Consider the following 17,368-nt stretch of genomic DNA (forward strand, 5'->3'; position numbering starts at 1 on the left):
ATATCTACCTAAATTGATCTAAACGCGTGCAACTGCATCCCAAACTGCATCAGGCAGCTGTGTGCGTATGTGCACGAGGGATAGCAAGTCAAGTGCATCTTTGATGTGACGTAATTAAAGTTGAATTTTGCTCAACGTGGAATCGTATCGGCAGAGTTTCACTGTACATCTAGGGACAAATTTCACTCACATAGACATGCATATCTGGCTAGAACATGCTATCGACGGAAAACAGTACATCAGCTAGCGGTCGAGTGAGATAATCAGCTCGATAGATTAGCAACGGTAACAGTTATGTGAGGGTGGAACACTTTACTGCCTCGGGGACGACATCATCGTGATCATTACGAAGATATAAACATAGAACGTTAAACTGCTTGCCCCGGTACGAGGCCACTAGAACTGGACCATGTGCTGATGAGGGCAGTGTATGTGCCATGCATCACGTGTAAATGAATTAAGTCAGTTTAAACTCGCTCGTTGAGACTATTCGTATAAATTTGCTCTCAGACGGGTAGAGAATTGTGTGTGCCAAATGACCAGATGCAGTCTGGATTAGAGCAGAACCTTAGCCAGATCTCTTACGTGAAGCCGGAAGTGTGACTTGTAAACAATGCTACAACAATAAGATAATGCGTTTGATTCCCCTTTGGAATGGTTTTACAATTTTGCAGCCAACGCTCCTACTTACGAATCACGTGTAACGTAATTGTATAGATATGTAGTAACATTACGTGTTTTTTCAAACCACTGCTGAAAGGTGTAATGTGTCGCACGTTTGCAAAGGAAGAAAATAGTTTCCGTGCTTCATTTTTGGCACGTTCTTATCACGACAGCAATACTTCCGTTTTAAAGAAAAATATTAACTGCCGTTCTACGCATATGTCTGAGAAAAATGCAATTTATGTTTCAAACCTTTTTTGCTTATTGGAGGTAAGAGTTGCTGACCTGGTCAAAACCATACCCAGCATTTGTAGTTCCTCAGCGAGCATCTCATTCTATATAGTTCTACGCCCCGGTTATTTGCCACTACCAAGCTGTTCCGAAGCCAAGTAGAAGCAACATGGGACCATCGACGTCCCATAATTCTACTACAAACCGGACCAGTTCATGTTGGTCTTCGTCAAGCGGACCGTCTACAATTTGGACTTCAACATTAACACATGTCAAGCTGCCTTTAGGTTCAATTGGCTAAACTTGGTGAGTTTGTTTCTTTATGTCCATTTTTATCTTTTCAAAGCAGATCTTTCACGGAACCCCGCGGAATTTCAAACTAACTAACTATATCCATAAGCCATAAAAGACTAGGACAAGAGTTAGTGCTCATGTCCCAACCGTCAGGTGAAAATGGACTACTATATCAGTTAACCTTTCTATCTTTGATGCTTCCAACGACCAATCAATCATATAATTACCAAAAATGGAACGTACGGTACGAGATGTCCACGTTTCATCCATTTATTGGATTCTGAAGCATCGTGTTTAAATCTTCGATTTAAACAGGCCCGATGTTTTTTTTAATCATCTTACTGCACAGTAGGACTGCCCATTTTGATATGTGTGACGCATCTTCGTTGTGAAACTTATATCAAATAGACAAGAAAAATGATGAAGGTATTTCAATCATGTTCCAGCTACTTTCAAGAACTTCCTGTGTTGGTGTTAGATTAGATTTGATTTTGTGGTTATTGGAGGTAATATAGGTATTATGTAAAAAACTGCATTATGCCTAACTTGCCACACAGGAAGCCGCACCACAAAATTCAAACAGTTGAACTACGGTTCCCTGAATAATTAATCATTCTTAATGCTTGTAAACATATCCAAGTGGCTTTGAAATTCTCCGGATCTTTGATCGTCTCTGAATTTGCATTAACTTCAAAAAAATGGGAGCACTTTAAAGAAGTACCATGAACCGTGGGGAAATATTGAGAGCTTCGGAGAAGAGTTATGAATATCTGGAAAACTGTGGCAGCGGAAAGTTCCGCGAATTAAAAAAAAACAAATCCAGAGAACTTCAATTTATTGAGAAGTTCAAAGACCTTCTGCAGAGTAAAGATATTGAAACGTTCTCCGTTAGTTCGTATTATATTTTTCTATTATTTTGTAAAATTCAATCCATCGCATACTATAATGTTATAGCAGTTTTAAAATTTGAAAATAATTTCCGTTTCCAATGCAATAGGCTTTTTTTAGTTCATGGTTGAATCAATAGATGGCCAATAGGTTAATTTGTCCAAAATGATTCAATGAATCGTGGTATGTGTCAAACATGATGATTCTGAGGGGTCGAGAGCTCTTTAACATTAATTTATCGTGCACTTTAAATAATTGTCGGCTAGAGAGCAGAAGTTAAGGCCGGCGCACAATGAATAAGTTTTCAGGTTTTTTGACAGTTAGCCCATGCATTATCTGGCAAAAAATCCGGAAACTTATACATTGTGCGCCAGCCTTTAGTCTAGTGATATTTCTCTTCGGTTTTTTTTTTCTAATTAAAGTTTTTTGGCGTGTTAAAAACACAACGACGAATACTCTGCCCTTGTGCATTGTACGTTTATTACAAAATCAAGCGTCCATCGGACGCTTTTTATACGGGCTAGAAATCCGTAGGCATTCCCTTGGCCATTTACCTGACTTCTGTACACGTGGTGTATTTTCGGTGCGACTGCTCGGTGGCCCGCCAGTTTCTGGCTACGTGGCCCGCCAGTCACGTTGGCTACCTCGAACGGATGATCTGCTAGAGTACCAACATCCACCGACAACCTCCCCCCGCACCTTTAGTTGTTTTCGTGAGCATCCACCGTCGACGCTACATCCCTGCTATGTGGCATCCCTTTCGTTACGAACGAAACCGTCGCTACACCGTTAAATCATCGCACAGCATACGTGCGCCCTCCGCTTGCCGCACTGTCAGCCCAAGTAACATTGCAAGCTTTATAGAGGTTTTATAGCATTCTAAAAGTCCATGGTCTACAGAACCCTCATAAAACCAAAATTGTTACTTGGGAGCTGCCAGCACATCAGTAAAACCCTGCGCAGATATGTTTCATTCATAGCCATGAACACTCAATACAACAGACACACTCACACACACACAAGCATTAAGAAAAGAAGAACAATTTAGGGTTCTACACCGTCGGGTTAACCTCACTTTTGTGACATCTGGCAGTGGTTTGTTTACATGGACTTAGAAAAAAAAATAAAAAAATTTAAGTAAATGTTCTTTTAGATTTTTTGGAGAGGAATATTTTTCAAACGATAACATAACTTTTTCATCCCACTGCGACCTAGCAAGAAGTACAGTCGACTTGTTTCGCGCTCCGGTATTTCGAAAGTTTTCTCGGTATTCGGTTGGTTTAAATTATCAGTTTTTTCTCGCTTAGTGATTACTGGCATAGTACCCGGCTAAACAATTAACTGAAAGTGAGTTTTTTTCTGAGAAGAAAGTGTGTTTTCGGCATCATCGGAAGGAAAATTGTTTTGCGATTGCCAATTCGCCAACCATTTTGCGCACCATCGGTGCGTGATCACGCATACCTGCACACAGATCATCGTCATCGAGTGTCAGCATCTGCCTCCGCATTTATACCGGTCATCCATCATCGTGTGTCCAGTTGAGTGCCGAGCCTCATACAAGCACACCACTACAAAGATCGCCCGCACACGCGCATCGAAGGTCACCCACGCTGCGCGTCGCTTCGCTGCTGCTGTGTAATCACTCGGTGGTAGTAGTATAGCAGATAAGTTTTTTTTTTCCTGTTTCTTTCTCTCGCCCATCAGTTAAATTTAATTTTGTGTTTCTGTGTTTGTAGTTTTTTCTGTTTATTGTGTCTGTGTGGTTTTAAGCATCGTTTCAGTGGTAGAGCGTTTACCGCTCCCACTAGTACGGCAAAATGGACGTCTCGTCAGAAGACGATATGGACATTTTGTCGGAAGATGACACCAGTTTGCCACTCGATGGCAAGAAAAGACGAAAACGTCCTGTCATTCATGGTTCGTCTCAGAAAAGCCCCCGATCGCGAGCCTATCCAGATGACTCGACTGGGCCATGGGTTGTCTACTTTCAGCCCAAAAACAAACCTTTGAACTTGATGCAAATTTCCACTGATCTGACGAAGCGATACTCGGCCGTGACCGAAATCACGAAGGTTAGGCATAATAAACTTCGTGTTGTCGTTTCTAACCTGAAGCAGGCTAACGAGATTGCTGCCTCCCAGCTCTTCACGCTCGAGTACAGGGTTTACATACCAGCTCGTGATGTGGAGATCGAAGGTGTGGTCACCGAAGCGAGTCTGACCCCCGAGATCTTGGAGAAGCAGGCGGTTGGCCGTTTCAAGAACCCCTTGCTCCCCCCGGTGAAGATACTGGATGTCCAAAAACTGGGCTCAGTATCTGTCAGCGAGGGTAAAAAGAGTTTTACCCCCACAGACTCGTTTCGCGTGACCTTTTCTGGTTCAGCCCTTCCTCAGTACATCGAGTTGGGAAAACTTCGGCTACCTGTGCGCTTGTTTGTTCCTCGGGTCATGATCTGCCAAAACTGCAAACAGTTGGGACATACGGCCTCTCACTGTGGCAGCAAGGCACGCTGTTCCAAATGCGGGGAGAAGCACGAGGATGGCGCCTGCACAGTCACGGCACCAAAATGCGTGTACTGCAAAGGATCTCCTCCTCATGGTCTCTCGTCGTGTCCGGTGTATAAACAACGCGGAGAAAAACTAGAGCGCTCTCTTAAAGAACGTTCCAGGCGGTCTTTTGCAGAAATGCTTAAGACAGCCAAGCCATCGACCAACGACAAAAATCCCTTCGCTCTTTTGTCAGATGACGAGTCTGGCTCTGACTTGGCTGAGGAGGGAGTTTCTTTCAGTTTTCCGGAAGGTTCTGCCCGGAAACGAAAACGCATCCGTTCGCGGAAAGTTGCAGATCAAGAACCCCAAATCAGCTTGCCCAAATCAAGGAGTGGTGGAAAAAAGGAGACTTCTACTCCTCCTGGATTCCGCAGAACTGATTATACCCAGGATTTTCCACCTCTCCCGGGGACATCCAAAACCCCCGATGCCCCAATTTTCAGAACACAAGCCCCTTCTTCATCTGGGTTGTTCTCATTTGATAACATTGTGGACAGTATCCTCAATTACCTCGATATTTCTGATCCTTTGAAAAGCATTGTTCTGGCAATGCTTCCTACTGTGAAAACCCTCTTGAAGCAGTTGACATTGAAGTGGCCCCTCCTTGCAGCAATCATCTCCTTCGATGGATAATTTTCCAAACGAGGTCGGGGATTTGATCACTGTTCTACAGTGGAATTGTCGAAGTCTTATTCCTAAGATAGAATCGTTTAAGTTTTTGGTTCACAATAACGATTGTGATGCATTTGCTGTTTGTGAAACTTGGCTCTCTTCAGATATCGATCTTCTTTTTCATGATTTTAACATTATTCGACTGGATCGTGAGGATTCGCGTGGAGGAGGAGTACTTTTGGGGATCAAAAAGTGCCATTCCTTCTATAGAGTGAATCTTCCACAATTTCCAGGTATTGAAGTTGTCGCATGTCAGGCTTTTGTTAAAGGCAAGAGCCTTTGTATTGCTTCTGTGTATATTCCTCCCCGAGTTTCGATTAGTCAAAAACAACTTTCAGATATCTGTTCAGTTCTTCCTACTCCACGGTTGATTATGGGAGATTTTAATTCCCACGGTACAGGCTGGGGGGAACTGTATGATGACAACCGTTCTACTTTGATATATGACCTCTGTGATAACTTCAATATGACAATTCTTAACAATGGAGAAGTAACACGTCTGGCTGGTCCATCCTCAAATGGAAGTAGATTAGACCTCACACTTTGCTCTAATTCATTATCGTTGGATTGCACGTGGAATGTGATCCAGGATCCCCACGGTAGTGATCACTTGCCGATCGGCATTTCGATTGCCAGTGGGTTCAATTCGTCGGAATCCGTTAACGTCGCGTACGACCTCACCCGTAATATCGATTGGACAACGTTCAAGACCGCGATAGATGAAGCCGTGTCGTCGGTAGAAGATCTTCCACCGTTGGAGGAATATAACTTCCTCTCCAATCTGATCTTGGACAGCGCGCTTCGAGCTCAAACTCGGCCGGTTCCAGGAACGTCTTTTCGTAGGAAACCTCCTACCCCTTGGTGGGACCAGCAGTGCACTGAGGTTTATCGTAAAAAATCCGACGCGTTTAAGCTTTTCCGGAAACGCGGAACACCCGAGTATTTCGAAGAGTACTCGACTCTTGAACACGAACTCAAGAGCCTCATCAAAGCCAAGAAACGCGGATACTGGCGGCAATTCGTGGACGGTTTATCGCGCGAAACGTCGATGAATACGCTTTGGAACACGGCGCGAAGGATGCGTAACCGGTCTTCAAACAACGAGAGCGAGGAGTACTCGGATCGGTGGATTCTCAAGTTCGCGCGAAAAGTATGTCCTGATTCCGTGCCGGCACAGATGATTCCTCGCGAAACGACGAATTCGGTAGACGAGATCAGCCAGCCTTTTTCAATGCTGGAGCTCTCACTCGCGCTCCTTTCGTGTCGCAATTCGGCTCCGGGGGCTGATAGGATCAAGTTCGACTTGTTGAAGAACCTCCCAGACGTCGCTAAGAGGCGCATGTTGAACTTGTTTTGTCAGTTCCTGGAGTTCAATATTGTTCCAGATGATTGGAGGCGAGTGAGAGTTATAGCCATTAAAAAGCCTGGAAAACCCGCGTCAGATCATAACTCGTATCGTCCCATCGCGATGTTATCATGCATTCGAAAATTGTTGGAGAAAATGGTCCTTTTTCGCCTCGACAAATGGGTTGAGACGAACCACCTACTCTCAGATACTCAATTTGGTTTCCGTAGGGGTAAGGGAACGAACGACTGTCTCGCGTTGCTTTCCACAGAAATCCAGTTGGCTTTTGCTAAAAAAGAGCAAATGGCTTCTGTGTTCTTGGATATTAAGGGGGCTTTTGATTCAGTATCGGTTGAAGTCCTTTCAGACGAACTCCACGCTTGTGGCCTTTCCCCATTAATTAATAACTTTTTGTACAATTTGCTGTCAGAGAAACATATGAGCTTTTCTCATGGAAACTCTACAGCTTCTCGATTTAGTTACATGGGTCTCCCCCAGGGCTCATGTTTAAGCCCCCTTTTGTACAATTTCTATGTCAGAGAAATTGACAATTGTCTAAGTGACAACTGCACGTTGAGACAACTTGCAGATGATGGCGTAGTGTCTATGACAGGGCCCAAAGGGGTCAACCTGCAAGGACCCTTACAGGATACCTTAGACAATTTGTCTACTTGGGCTATCCAGCTAGGTATCGAATTCTCCACGGAGAAAACTGAGTTGGTCGTTTTTTCTAGGAAGCATAGCCCAGCACAACCGAAGCTTCAACTTTTGGGTAAGCCGATCACTCATTCCATGTCTTTCAAATATCTTGGGGTCTGGTTCGATTCCAAATGCACCTGGAGATCCCACATTGAGTATCTGAGACGAAAATGCCAACAAAGGATTAATTTTCTCCGAACAATTACCGGAACGTGGTGGGGAGCTCATCCGCAAGATCTTCTAACGTTGTACCGGACAACGATTTTATCGGTTTTAGAGTACGGTAGTTTTTGCTTCCAGTCGGCGGCTAAAACTCACATCATCAAACTGGAACGTATCCAGTATCGTTGTCTTCGTATCGCGTTAGGATGCATGCACTCGACTCATACGATGAGTCTCGAAGTGTTGGCGGGCATGTTGCCACTATCGGATCGGTTTTCGGAATTGTCCCACAGGCTCCTCACCCGTTGTGAAGTTATGAACCCACTGGTAATCGAAAACTTTGAGAAGCTTCTTGAGTTAAACCCTCAAACTCGTTTTATGTCATTGTACTACGTGTACATAACTCAGGATGTCAGCCCTTCACAGCATAATCCCCATCGTGTATGCTTCTCCGACTTCGGCAATTCAGTTAGTTTTGATTTATCTATGACGCGGGAGATTCGTGGAATCCCAGAACATCATCGTTCCATGATTGTTCCGTCAATTTACGCTGCAAAGTTTGGCCAAGTTGATTCTGCAAGATCGTTCTTCACAGATGGATCACTAATAGAGTCGTCCGCTGGTTTTGGTATTTTTAACGAATTTCATAGCGCCTCTCGAATGCTTCAAGCTCCTTGTTCCGTATATGTTGCTGAACTGGCGGCAATATACTATACGCTAGAAACGATCGCCTCACTTGCACCAGATCACTATTTTATTTTTACGGATAGTCTCAGTTCTGTCGAGGCTATTCGATCCATGAGGCCGGTAAAGCACTCCTCGTATTTTCTCATGAAAATACGAGAGCTTCTGAGTGCTTTATCTTTAAGATCTTTTGTCATCACCTTTGCATGGGTCCCATCTCATTGCTCGATTCCGGGCAATGAGAAGGCGGACTCACTTGCTAAGGTGGGCGCTATGCAAGGCGATATTTACGATCGACAAATCGCCTACAATGAATTTTTCTTCATTTATCGTCAACAGTCGCTCGCCAGCTGGCAAAATAAATGGAGAGAAGGAAGTTTGGGACGATGGCTATTCTCGATCATCCCTAAGGTGTCGAAGAGTCCTTGGTTCAAGGGGTTGGATGTGGGTCGAGACTTCATTCGTCTGATGTCTCGCCTCATGTCCAATCACTATTCGTTAAACGCTCACTTGTTTCGTGTTGGGCTGGGAGACAGCAATCTCTGTGAATGTGGACAAGGTTACCAAGACGCCGATCACATCCTTTGGTCTTGTGCTGAGCATCGTGGAGTCAGATCTGAGCTGTGCGATTCCCTTCGGGCTCGAGGTAGACAACCTAATGTTCCAGTTCGGGATATTTTGGCTAGACGTGATCTGGAGTTTATGAAACTCATATATGTTTACTTTAAGAATACTAACCTTAGATTGTAAGTTTGATTAACCTTGTGTTTAGTTTGTGTATTGTGCGTGTAGTTTTTTTTTTAATGTTTGTTTTCAAGATGAATAGAAATAAGTTCATGTTTTAGGATTAATTAAATATTTGTATAATAAATCATATTTCAAACCTCCTTCTCCCTTTCCCCATCCAAAAAATTGTAAATCTCCACTAACCTCGAGACGACCGCGAGCAATCGGTTCAATTCCTTTAACTCTAGATTTAAGACATTATTCATGTATAATGCAAATGATAACTCGGCTCTGTAAAGTTTATTCGATTGAGCCTGTACAAATAAATTAATAAAAAAAAAAAAAAAAAAAAAAACATAACTTTTAATTCTTTTTTATATAAAACTTAATTTCACTTGAATCGACTAACAAGCAAAGGTAAACAAACCACCACTGGATGTCAAACTGATGAATGCGGGTTCATCGCGTTCATTCGTGTCGTCCGCGTGCAGCATCCTATACATAAAATGAATTCAATATAGACTACCTTTTTACGTTCAAGATCCCTGTGGTAAATCAGTCCACCGGGTGACTTCTGCGTTACGTTCAGCTTTGCGTTCGTTTTTGGTTGCAATCATTTTTAGTTCACTTTCATTGCGTTTGAATTCACCTAGAAACCGTTCGGAAAATCCTAGAGATTTGCTTCCCTGCAACAATAGCTAAGTCGGGCAACCTTAGAAAAACACGACCAGTGGTCTCTCAAACTCGAGAGTGGCGCATAAGCCGCTGCGTTTGTAGCATTCTCGGAGAACAGTGGAAGAACGGTTACAATATCTTTAGTGAACTCCCTAATATCTGGAAAGTTTAAAGATCTTCAAGAGAATATTCAGACTACTTCGTACATTTCAGGAAAATGTTGAAAACTTCATCGAAGATCTAGAGTATTTTTTAGAAGAACTTTAGAGTAGTTCTGACGAGAACTTAAAAGTAATTCTGAAGGGAACTTCTGAGTAATGAGTGTTCAATAAAAAATTAGAATTTTTTCATTCATATAGCTAGTAAAAAATATTTTTTTTTTCAACGAATTCAGTATTTTTTATTAAAAACATAATGTTTATTCTTAAAAAAACATCAATGAATATTGGACAAGGGGCCCTGGTCAGCCGTACGACGCAACTTAGTCGCGATGCTCTCACAAGAGCGCTGGACGGCACTGAAATCATTCTCATTTTTTATTGAACACCCGTTAGTTCTGAGGAGAAGTTCAAAGTAGTTCTGAGGAGAAGTTCAGAGTAGTTCCATAGAGGAAACTCTAAGACCAGAAGGTCCCGAAGAAACGTGCTCAACATTTTGGCTCAGCTCTGGTACTAGCTTCGGTCCCAAGCTAATCGATGCACCCCTCAAAACATACACACTAAGATTTTGTTTTTGTTTTCGGTAAATTTTACCGAAATCAGAATAGCTGATCGTTCGGTTAAAACTTTGACCTTCATTTTAAAGGCTATTGAATTTAAAAATAATTTCAAAACATGTTCAACCTTGCTTAAATGATCAAATCGTGTCATTTTAGTGGAGATTTAGTATCAAAGTAGCTGAAGTCGGCGATAATTTAACGAATCCCTCATTTCATCTGTCAAACTGTCATAGCGAATGAAAACAAACATAGTGTAGTGCTAGAATTTCGACTAGAATGGGGTACGTTAATCGGGACCAATAGGCGAGTCAAGTAGTGAGCCAATTTAAAATTACTAGTTTCCACCGGTTGTTATAAACCTTTTGAGTTCGACTCAGTTAACATTTTCTTTCGGGAAAAATTGGATGACACATCCAGAGGAGGCCAGAAAGGTTTCGGAAATTGGAAGAAAATTCAGGCAAAGCTATTTCCAGGGTTAGCCAGAAGAAGCTTGGAAAAACGTTCCAATAAAAGCTACAAAAAAACCTCCGGAAGAAGCTCATGGAGAAACTTCTAAAGGAAGAATTCGATAGAAATTTCCGGTAGAAGTTTAAAGGAACTTCTTGGCGAAGACGGATGAAACTTCCTCGAGAAGCTGAAAGAATCCTCCGGAGGTAGTCTGGAGAAAGTCAGAAGCTTCATCCGGTAGCCAGAGGGTTTTCGGTAAAATCGAAAAAAAATTTTTGGAAAATTCCGTAAGAATAATATTTCTGGGGGATGTCCAAAAACATTTCCGGTGAAAATCGGAATCTAGGGAAAGTACAATATTCAGGGGGAGTTTGGAAAAACTGGCGCGAAAAAACGGAAGAACTTTTCTAGCGAAGCCAGAAGAAGTGAGAGATGTAAATGGCCCTTATTACGAGTATCACTTCAAGGTTAAAACGAAGTGAACACACTTAGAATTTTTTACAGAAATCTGTAAAATTTTACCGAAATCTCAACAGCTGAACGTTCGGTAAACAGTTTCGCAGATTTTCTGTATTTTTTCACAAATATCTGTGAATTTTTCACAGATATCTGCAAATAATTACAGGAAAACTGTAAAATTGTTTACCGAACGTTCAGCTGTTGAGATTTCGGTAAAATTTTACAGAAATCTGTAAAATAATCTTAGTGTGAAGTGATCGCTTGTCACTCACGGTGAAGTGATTGCCGTGTAAATCAAATGGGAATCACTTCACCGTGAGTGATAAGTTGTCACTTCACCGTGAAGTAACATCGGTAATAAGGGCCAATATAACTTTCTGGGTGGAGTGGGAAAGTAACATACGGGATAAGGCGGAAGAACATTCCAAGGGAAAGTTAGAAGAAACTTCCAAATAAAGATTAAATAAACTTCAGAAAGTTTAAAATTAACATTCTGATGGACCGTTTTGGTAACAAAAATGATAAACGTAGGGCTTAGATCTAATTTTGGGCTTACTAAGTACAACCTGCCCTTTGTCTCTATTTTTCGAGCGGATTTTTTTTTACAAAATCAATTTTTTCACTGCAAACGTCTTCTGAATGTACTTACCTTTCCGTGATAGAAAGTAACAAATTGTTGAAATATCGTTAAACATCTATTTAACACTCCCAACAAACAATTCAAAGTCACAAATAAGCATATACAATGAATAAATGCTGTATAACAGTGTACAATGCTGAATAAAACAGGATGTCAAATTATGTGCTGAATAAAGCTCATTGAGATCGATAGATGCGCCTTTATTCCGCCGTTTGCTCTGATATGATTAATTTACTTATTAAAAGCTTTATAAACGTTGACTGTCTTCCTGATTCAGAACCAGAAGTTTGATCTAATAGTAAACTGAATAAGTGTAATTTGCACAGACATTGTCGCTTTAATTCGACTGTTTTCAATTGATTTAATAAAATGCTTTATTAAACGTCTTATAAATGTTTTCTAGCTTCATTATTAGATTTCATTGCATTGCTTTACAATATTGCTGAATAAAGGTGAATACAGTCAGCATAATAGCTCTTATACCACTATGCGTCCATGTTGTAATCACATGATTTGTAAATGCTTTATAAACGATGTATTAGATTCATTATTCGACAACACTGATTCAGTCTAACAACACGGTGGAATCAGTAGAGTATAGTGAGTGGTTACCGTTTCCGCTTTCCAATTAGAAGGTCGTGAGTTCAATCCCAAGCTCAACCGTTTTTTATTTGTGTTCTACGTCTAATTAATTTAAATTGTAATCATCGATCACATGACTCACGACAATGAATGCATTGATCTAGTTTAAAATATAACCGAGCATCCTTTCTTTCGACTTGGAGAGGTGAAGAGGCAACATTGGTCTCATTTAAAAGAACGATGAATGAATTAATCATTCCCACAGGGCCTTGAAGGAGCTAGAGTTGCGATCGGGAGTGCTGATAGGTATTTACTTTCAAGCGAGCTTTTGTTGATTATGTCTTTCTTATTTTCGGGTTAATTTTCCCACAGTTGAATAATCATTTAATAAATGTATAATAATGTCTAACGTTACTTCACATGAGAATCAAGCGTATACAGAGCATCACTGTTTTAAGGAAGCAGTGATGTCTAATAAACGCTGAATAATCAAAAAAATTATCGTATAAACTCTGTTACAACTCATATGAGTCGAATAAAAGCTTATCGACATACCTTATACAACACCAAGTAGTTCAATGTTGTGGTTGAATAAATTCTCCAGATTTGTGTGAACAAAGCCTGAACAGAAGTTATTATTAAAAATAGTACAAGTACTATTAAAGCATGTAGTTGAATAAAATGGCCAAGAAGTCGTTTCTTCAATAGACGATTGTTTGTTGGGCTGCTTCTTGACCCCAAACTCGACCTATAGATTCTAAATTCGGCCTAACGCATTGAAACACCATTCAAACGCCATTGGATTCACTTCGACCTATCGGATGAAGATAAAAATTGTTTCGGTCGGAGTGCTTCTTTTGTTTTTGAGAATAATTGGTGAAAACTTCGGTGCAAACATTCATATCACGCGTTCTTATTGACTTCGTTCGGTAATTTTTAAATTAAAGTTTCGCACCAAACGCATAAGGATTTATTTGATGTTTTCTGTTCGATAGGCCCAACATGGGTGATTAGGACAAAGTAGTTCTCTATCCTATTTCCCGATTCCCAGGAATTACCAGGATGAGCCATCAACTGTATCCCAATTCCTGGGTAGCCGAAAACGTCCTGGAAATGGAAACACTAGTCAAAAGAGTATCAAGCATAAGAAATACTTAAAGATGAATAATTTTTGAGCATCTAAAAAAAAAATGTACGTATTCAAAAAGATAAAAGCTTCACACAATATTTTCCTCTGATATTTGAACGTGGGTAGGCAAACATCATTTCGATTATTTAAAAAATCGGTATAAATCGGTATATAATCTCAAAAATCGTTATTCTGAGGAACCTTATCTGTTTATCGGTATCAAGTTCGAAAATCGGTATAAATGCCGATAAATCGGTATATCTGGCAACGCTGATTCCTGGGTTCAGCCCAATAGCCCAAATTTGAGTAAATCGGATATAGTAGTTTCCATTAAACACCAGCAAAAAATACTAACTCTTAAGTATGTTCTACCCAAAATTAATTTTAATTCACGTAAATTTAAGAACATGCAATTTACTCAGAAGTAACTTATTGGGCTGAACAATATCGTTGGTTCGAATCTCTCAAACCTTTTATAACAACGGTAATGAGTGCAAGTGAGAGGCTCAACTCAAAATGAAGTAAAAAAAACTCAAATTTTGGGTATTTTTTCTCCGTGTATAGTATCAATGTAACTGTCCTGTTTCGGTGCGGTGGGTTAGTTATGAATCAAGGTGATGTAAGCAATGTTCCTGTAGAGATTGGTCCTGATACCTATAGAGATTAGTGACGTTTAACGCACACACACTAACGGGAGTCTATACACCGTGTAAAGTTGTTTATTATTTTCCTCTGGCTAACCTAAAAATGTACGAAATTAGATCTGTCAAAATGAGTTTGACTGCGATTTGTTATGTATTTTCCTCGGATTTCCACTAACACGCTCTCACATATCGCAACGAATCCAACCGGACGTGAAAATCTCAATACAGAAATGAGAAAAATTATAGGCTCGCCTTATAGTACGTTCAGACTACAGAGTTATAACATGTTATAGCGCTATCTTGATGGTGGTTTCTTTGTTGCAATGGAGGCGAACCAGCCCAAGGCTGAAAGCCTCCCTAATAAAGATAAATTAATTAATTAATTCTTTGTTGCAAATATTTGAAAACCGTTATGACATGTTATAACTCTCCAGTCCGAACAAAGCATTATAGTACGTTCAGACTACAGAGTTATAACATGTTATAGCGCTATCTTGATGGTGGTTTCTGTATTGCAATTATTTGACAACCGTTATAACATGTTATAACTCTTCAGTCTGTACAGCGCTTTATAGTACGTTCAGACTACAGAGTTATAACATGTTATAGCGCTATCTTGATGGTGGTTTCTGTGTTGCAATTATTTGACAACCGTTATAACATGTTATAACTCTCCAGTCTGGACAGCGTTTTATAGTACATTCACACTACAGAGTTATAACATGTTATAACAGTTGTCAAATGATTGCAACACAGAAACCACCATCAAGATAGCGCTGTAACATGTTACAACTCTGTAGTCTGAACAAGGCATATTCTGCACACTAGAAACAAAAGTTATTACCATTTGAAGCATAATGGGCCCAAAACAGTCAGGCAACTGCACAGAGTTTTATTTTTTCAACGGGTGTAACATAGTACCATATTAGATTGGTGGGATGCAATGCGCGAAGCATCTTCGTTATCTGTTTTGTTCAACAGGATCGTATTTCAATTATCACCAAATATCCACAAAAGCCATTGGCGATTTGACAGCTCTTTTGAAAACTCGTATTTGAATGATACTCAGTATTGATTTGAGTTTCCGACGAGCTACCCACTTTGAACTAGCAATGAGATTTTGGGAGAAATTACTAACCTGGACTGTGTTGCTTGTTTTATTCCATCACTTTCCATGTGCAGGTATAAAGTGGTATCGTATATTAAAAAAAAATCCGTAGATCTATTTTAAAATTATTCCTAGAATGCATCGATTGCAATCAGGAGCCGAGACATGATGAAGGTCGCCTGAAAAAGCAGTTAGTTTGTGGCTCATATGACGTGAAGCAACGTCCGGTAAAGGATAGCAAATTTGCAGTGAATGTTACTGTCATGCCGATTTTGATGAACTTTGAATTTGTGAGTATGATAGACCTTGTGGTTTTTTTTTTCTGTAATATGAAGATGCACTGTTGTTTTCTGTATGCAAATTCCAACTATAAAACTGTCTACTTGTTTTTTTTATTTAGAATGAAAACACTAATTCTCTTGATGCAAATATGTTACTTGCTATGGTAAGTGCAACCAGTTAAAATATGCTGAAGTAAATCACAAATCAAGATTTGTTTATTCTAATCGATAGGAATGGGTCGATGAATATTTGTCTTGGGACCCAAAGGACTTCAGTAACATTACCGCCATACCGATTAAATCGGATCAGCTATGGGTACCGGATGTTCAGCTATATTCCTCGTAATACATTCAAGATTGCATTTCTATGAACATCCATCAATGTTATCCTTGTAATTACAGGGTCACCAAATTCGATATCAAAATAAGCTGTACCAATCCTAGCTGCTATGTGAAGTCTGATGGTAGTATCGTTGCAATTCCATCGTGTGACTTTAGTGCCCGATGCGAAGCAGATTATTCCAACTGGCCATTGGATTCGCAAAAGTGCCAGCTACTGTATGGCGCCTGGATGGAACATGCCGGTGAGGTCGATTACCATACGCGCTTTGCTAGCGTTGGATCCGTACAATCAAATCAAAACACTCAGTGGCAAGTGGTATCTTCAAAACATTCGAGAAATGCGACAATACACAACAATGTGACGTATCCTACGCTGGTATACGATTATATTCTCGAGCGACATTCTAGCTTCCATGTGGTGGGAATGTTGACGCCCATTTTTCGTAAGATTATCAAGCAGCTTGTCCTCCAAATACCTACATTACTCATAGCTATTTACTACGTTTTTCAGTATTGATAATTTTGAATCTCTTCCTTACGTGGCTGGACACGGATTGTCTTGAAAGAAAGCTACTTCTAGCTATTTCCATTATCTGTCATTTCTATTTCTTGGTATTCCTTCAATGGGTGGTCCCCAAAAACGGAGATACTGTTCCTGGAATATGTATGCATAAGATCAAGATTGAAGAGCTCACCTTATTCATACAGTATTGTTTTCAGTGCTTTTCTACCGTAATTCCGTGGTGGTAACGGGTATCCTCATCATACACACCTTGATAGGCTCAGCATTGAAGCGGCTGGAAAGAACTCCTCCGAATATGGTTACGCTGGCAGCAGGAACGGTCATCAAACATAAGATTGGGGAATTGATTTTGGCAGGAGACTATATGACTGTTGAATATAAGGTATTTATATATCAATTATAACTGGTATGGTTATTCAATTGCTTCCAAAAATTTCAGAAATCTGAAACTTCACAAACCAAATCATCTGAGCTTACCGATAACAATGAGACGTGGACTTCATTCAGCCGAATTTTGGATCGAGTTCTGTTTCTAGTCTTCTTCGCAGCATATGTAGTATCATTTGGAATGTACATTCCACTTAAATATACTTCGCGATTTGGCGAGTATGATTTGACTGTCTTATCCTATGAAGACATTAATCATTTTAATTAGGTTATCTCCAACAAAGGCACCTTACTATATTCGCAACACGTGGCTTGCATTTTTATTGCATACCTATACCTTGCTAAAATCTCTCCAACCCAAGGAAAAATTACAACATGAAATAAAAGTTTAATAGATTACAGTGCGCTGTCAGTTTTGATCATACGCTATCTTTAGTTGTGATGTTGCCACTTTTCTAGAGGTCAAAGGTTAGCAAAAATCGAAGCGGCATTCATCTGCTTCATTAAGGACGCTGAACTT

The 17,368-nt window shown here is 40.4% G+C and overlaps 1 protein-coding gene across 1 annotated transcript; it reads left to right on the top strand.

The window, feature by feature from the left end:
* Positions 1-538: 538 nt before the first annotated feature.
* LOC135710373 (neuronal acetylcholine receptor subunit alpha-5-like) lies at positions 539-17,164 on the top strand. The gene is made up of 8 exons (XM_065232931.1): positions 539-606; positions 15,451-15,605; positions 15,716-15,760; positions 15,829-15,938; positions 15,999-16,381; positions 16,450-16,602; positions 16,659-16,843; positions 16,901-17,164. Exons 2-8 carry the CDS (start codon positions 15,579-15,581, stop codon positions 17,114-17,116), a joined length of 1,119 nt encoding a protein of 372 aa, XP_065089003.1. The 5' UTR covers positions 539-606; positions 15,451-15,578; the 3' UTR covers positions 17,117-17,164.
* The last annotated feature ends 204 nt before the right edge of the window (positions 17,165-17,368 follow it).

The sequence above is a fragment of the Ochlerotatus camptorhynchus genome, unplaced genomic scaffold (genome assembly GCF_037179485.1).
Source record: "Ochlerotatus camptorhynchus isolate MF236.1 unplaced genomic scaffold, CSIRO-AGI_Acam_v1.1 ptg000379l, whole genome shotgun sequence".
In the NCBI taxonomy this organism is placed as follows: Eukaryota; Metazoa; Arthropoda; class Insecta; order Diptera; family Culicidae; genus Ochlerotatus; species Ochlerotatus camptorhynchus.

Excerpts from the sequence above, each read along its gene's own strand:
- LOC135710373 (XM_065232931.1), top strand. The coding sequence starts at position 15,579 with ATGCCGATTTTGATGAACTTTGAATTT. Across the intron at positions 15,761-15,828 it reads CAAATATGTTACTTGCTATG|GAATGGGTCGATGAATATTT; the intron begins GTAAGTGCAACC and ends TCTAATCGATAG. Across the intron at positions 16,603-16,658 it reads AGATACTGTTCCTGGAATAT|TGCTTTTCTACCGTAATTCC; the intron begins GTATGCATAAGA and ends TATTGTTTTCAG.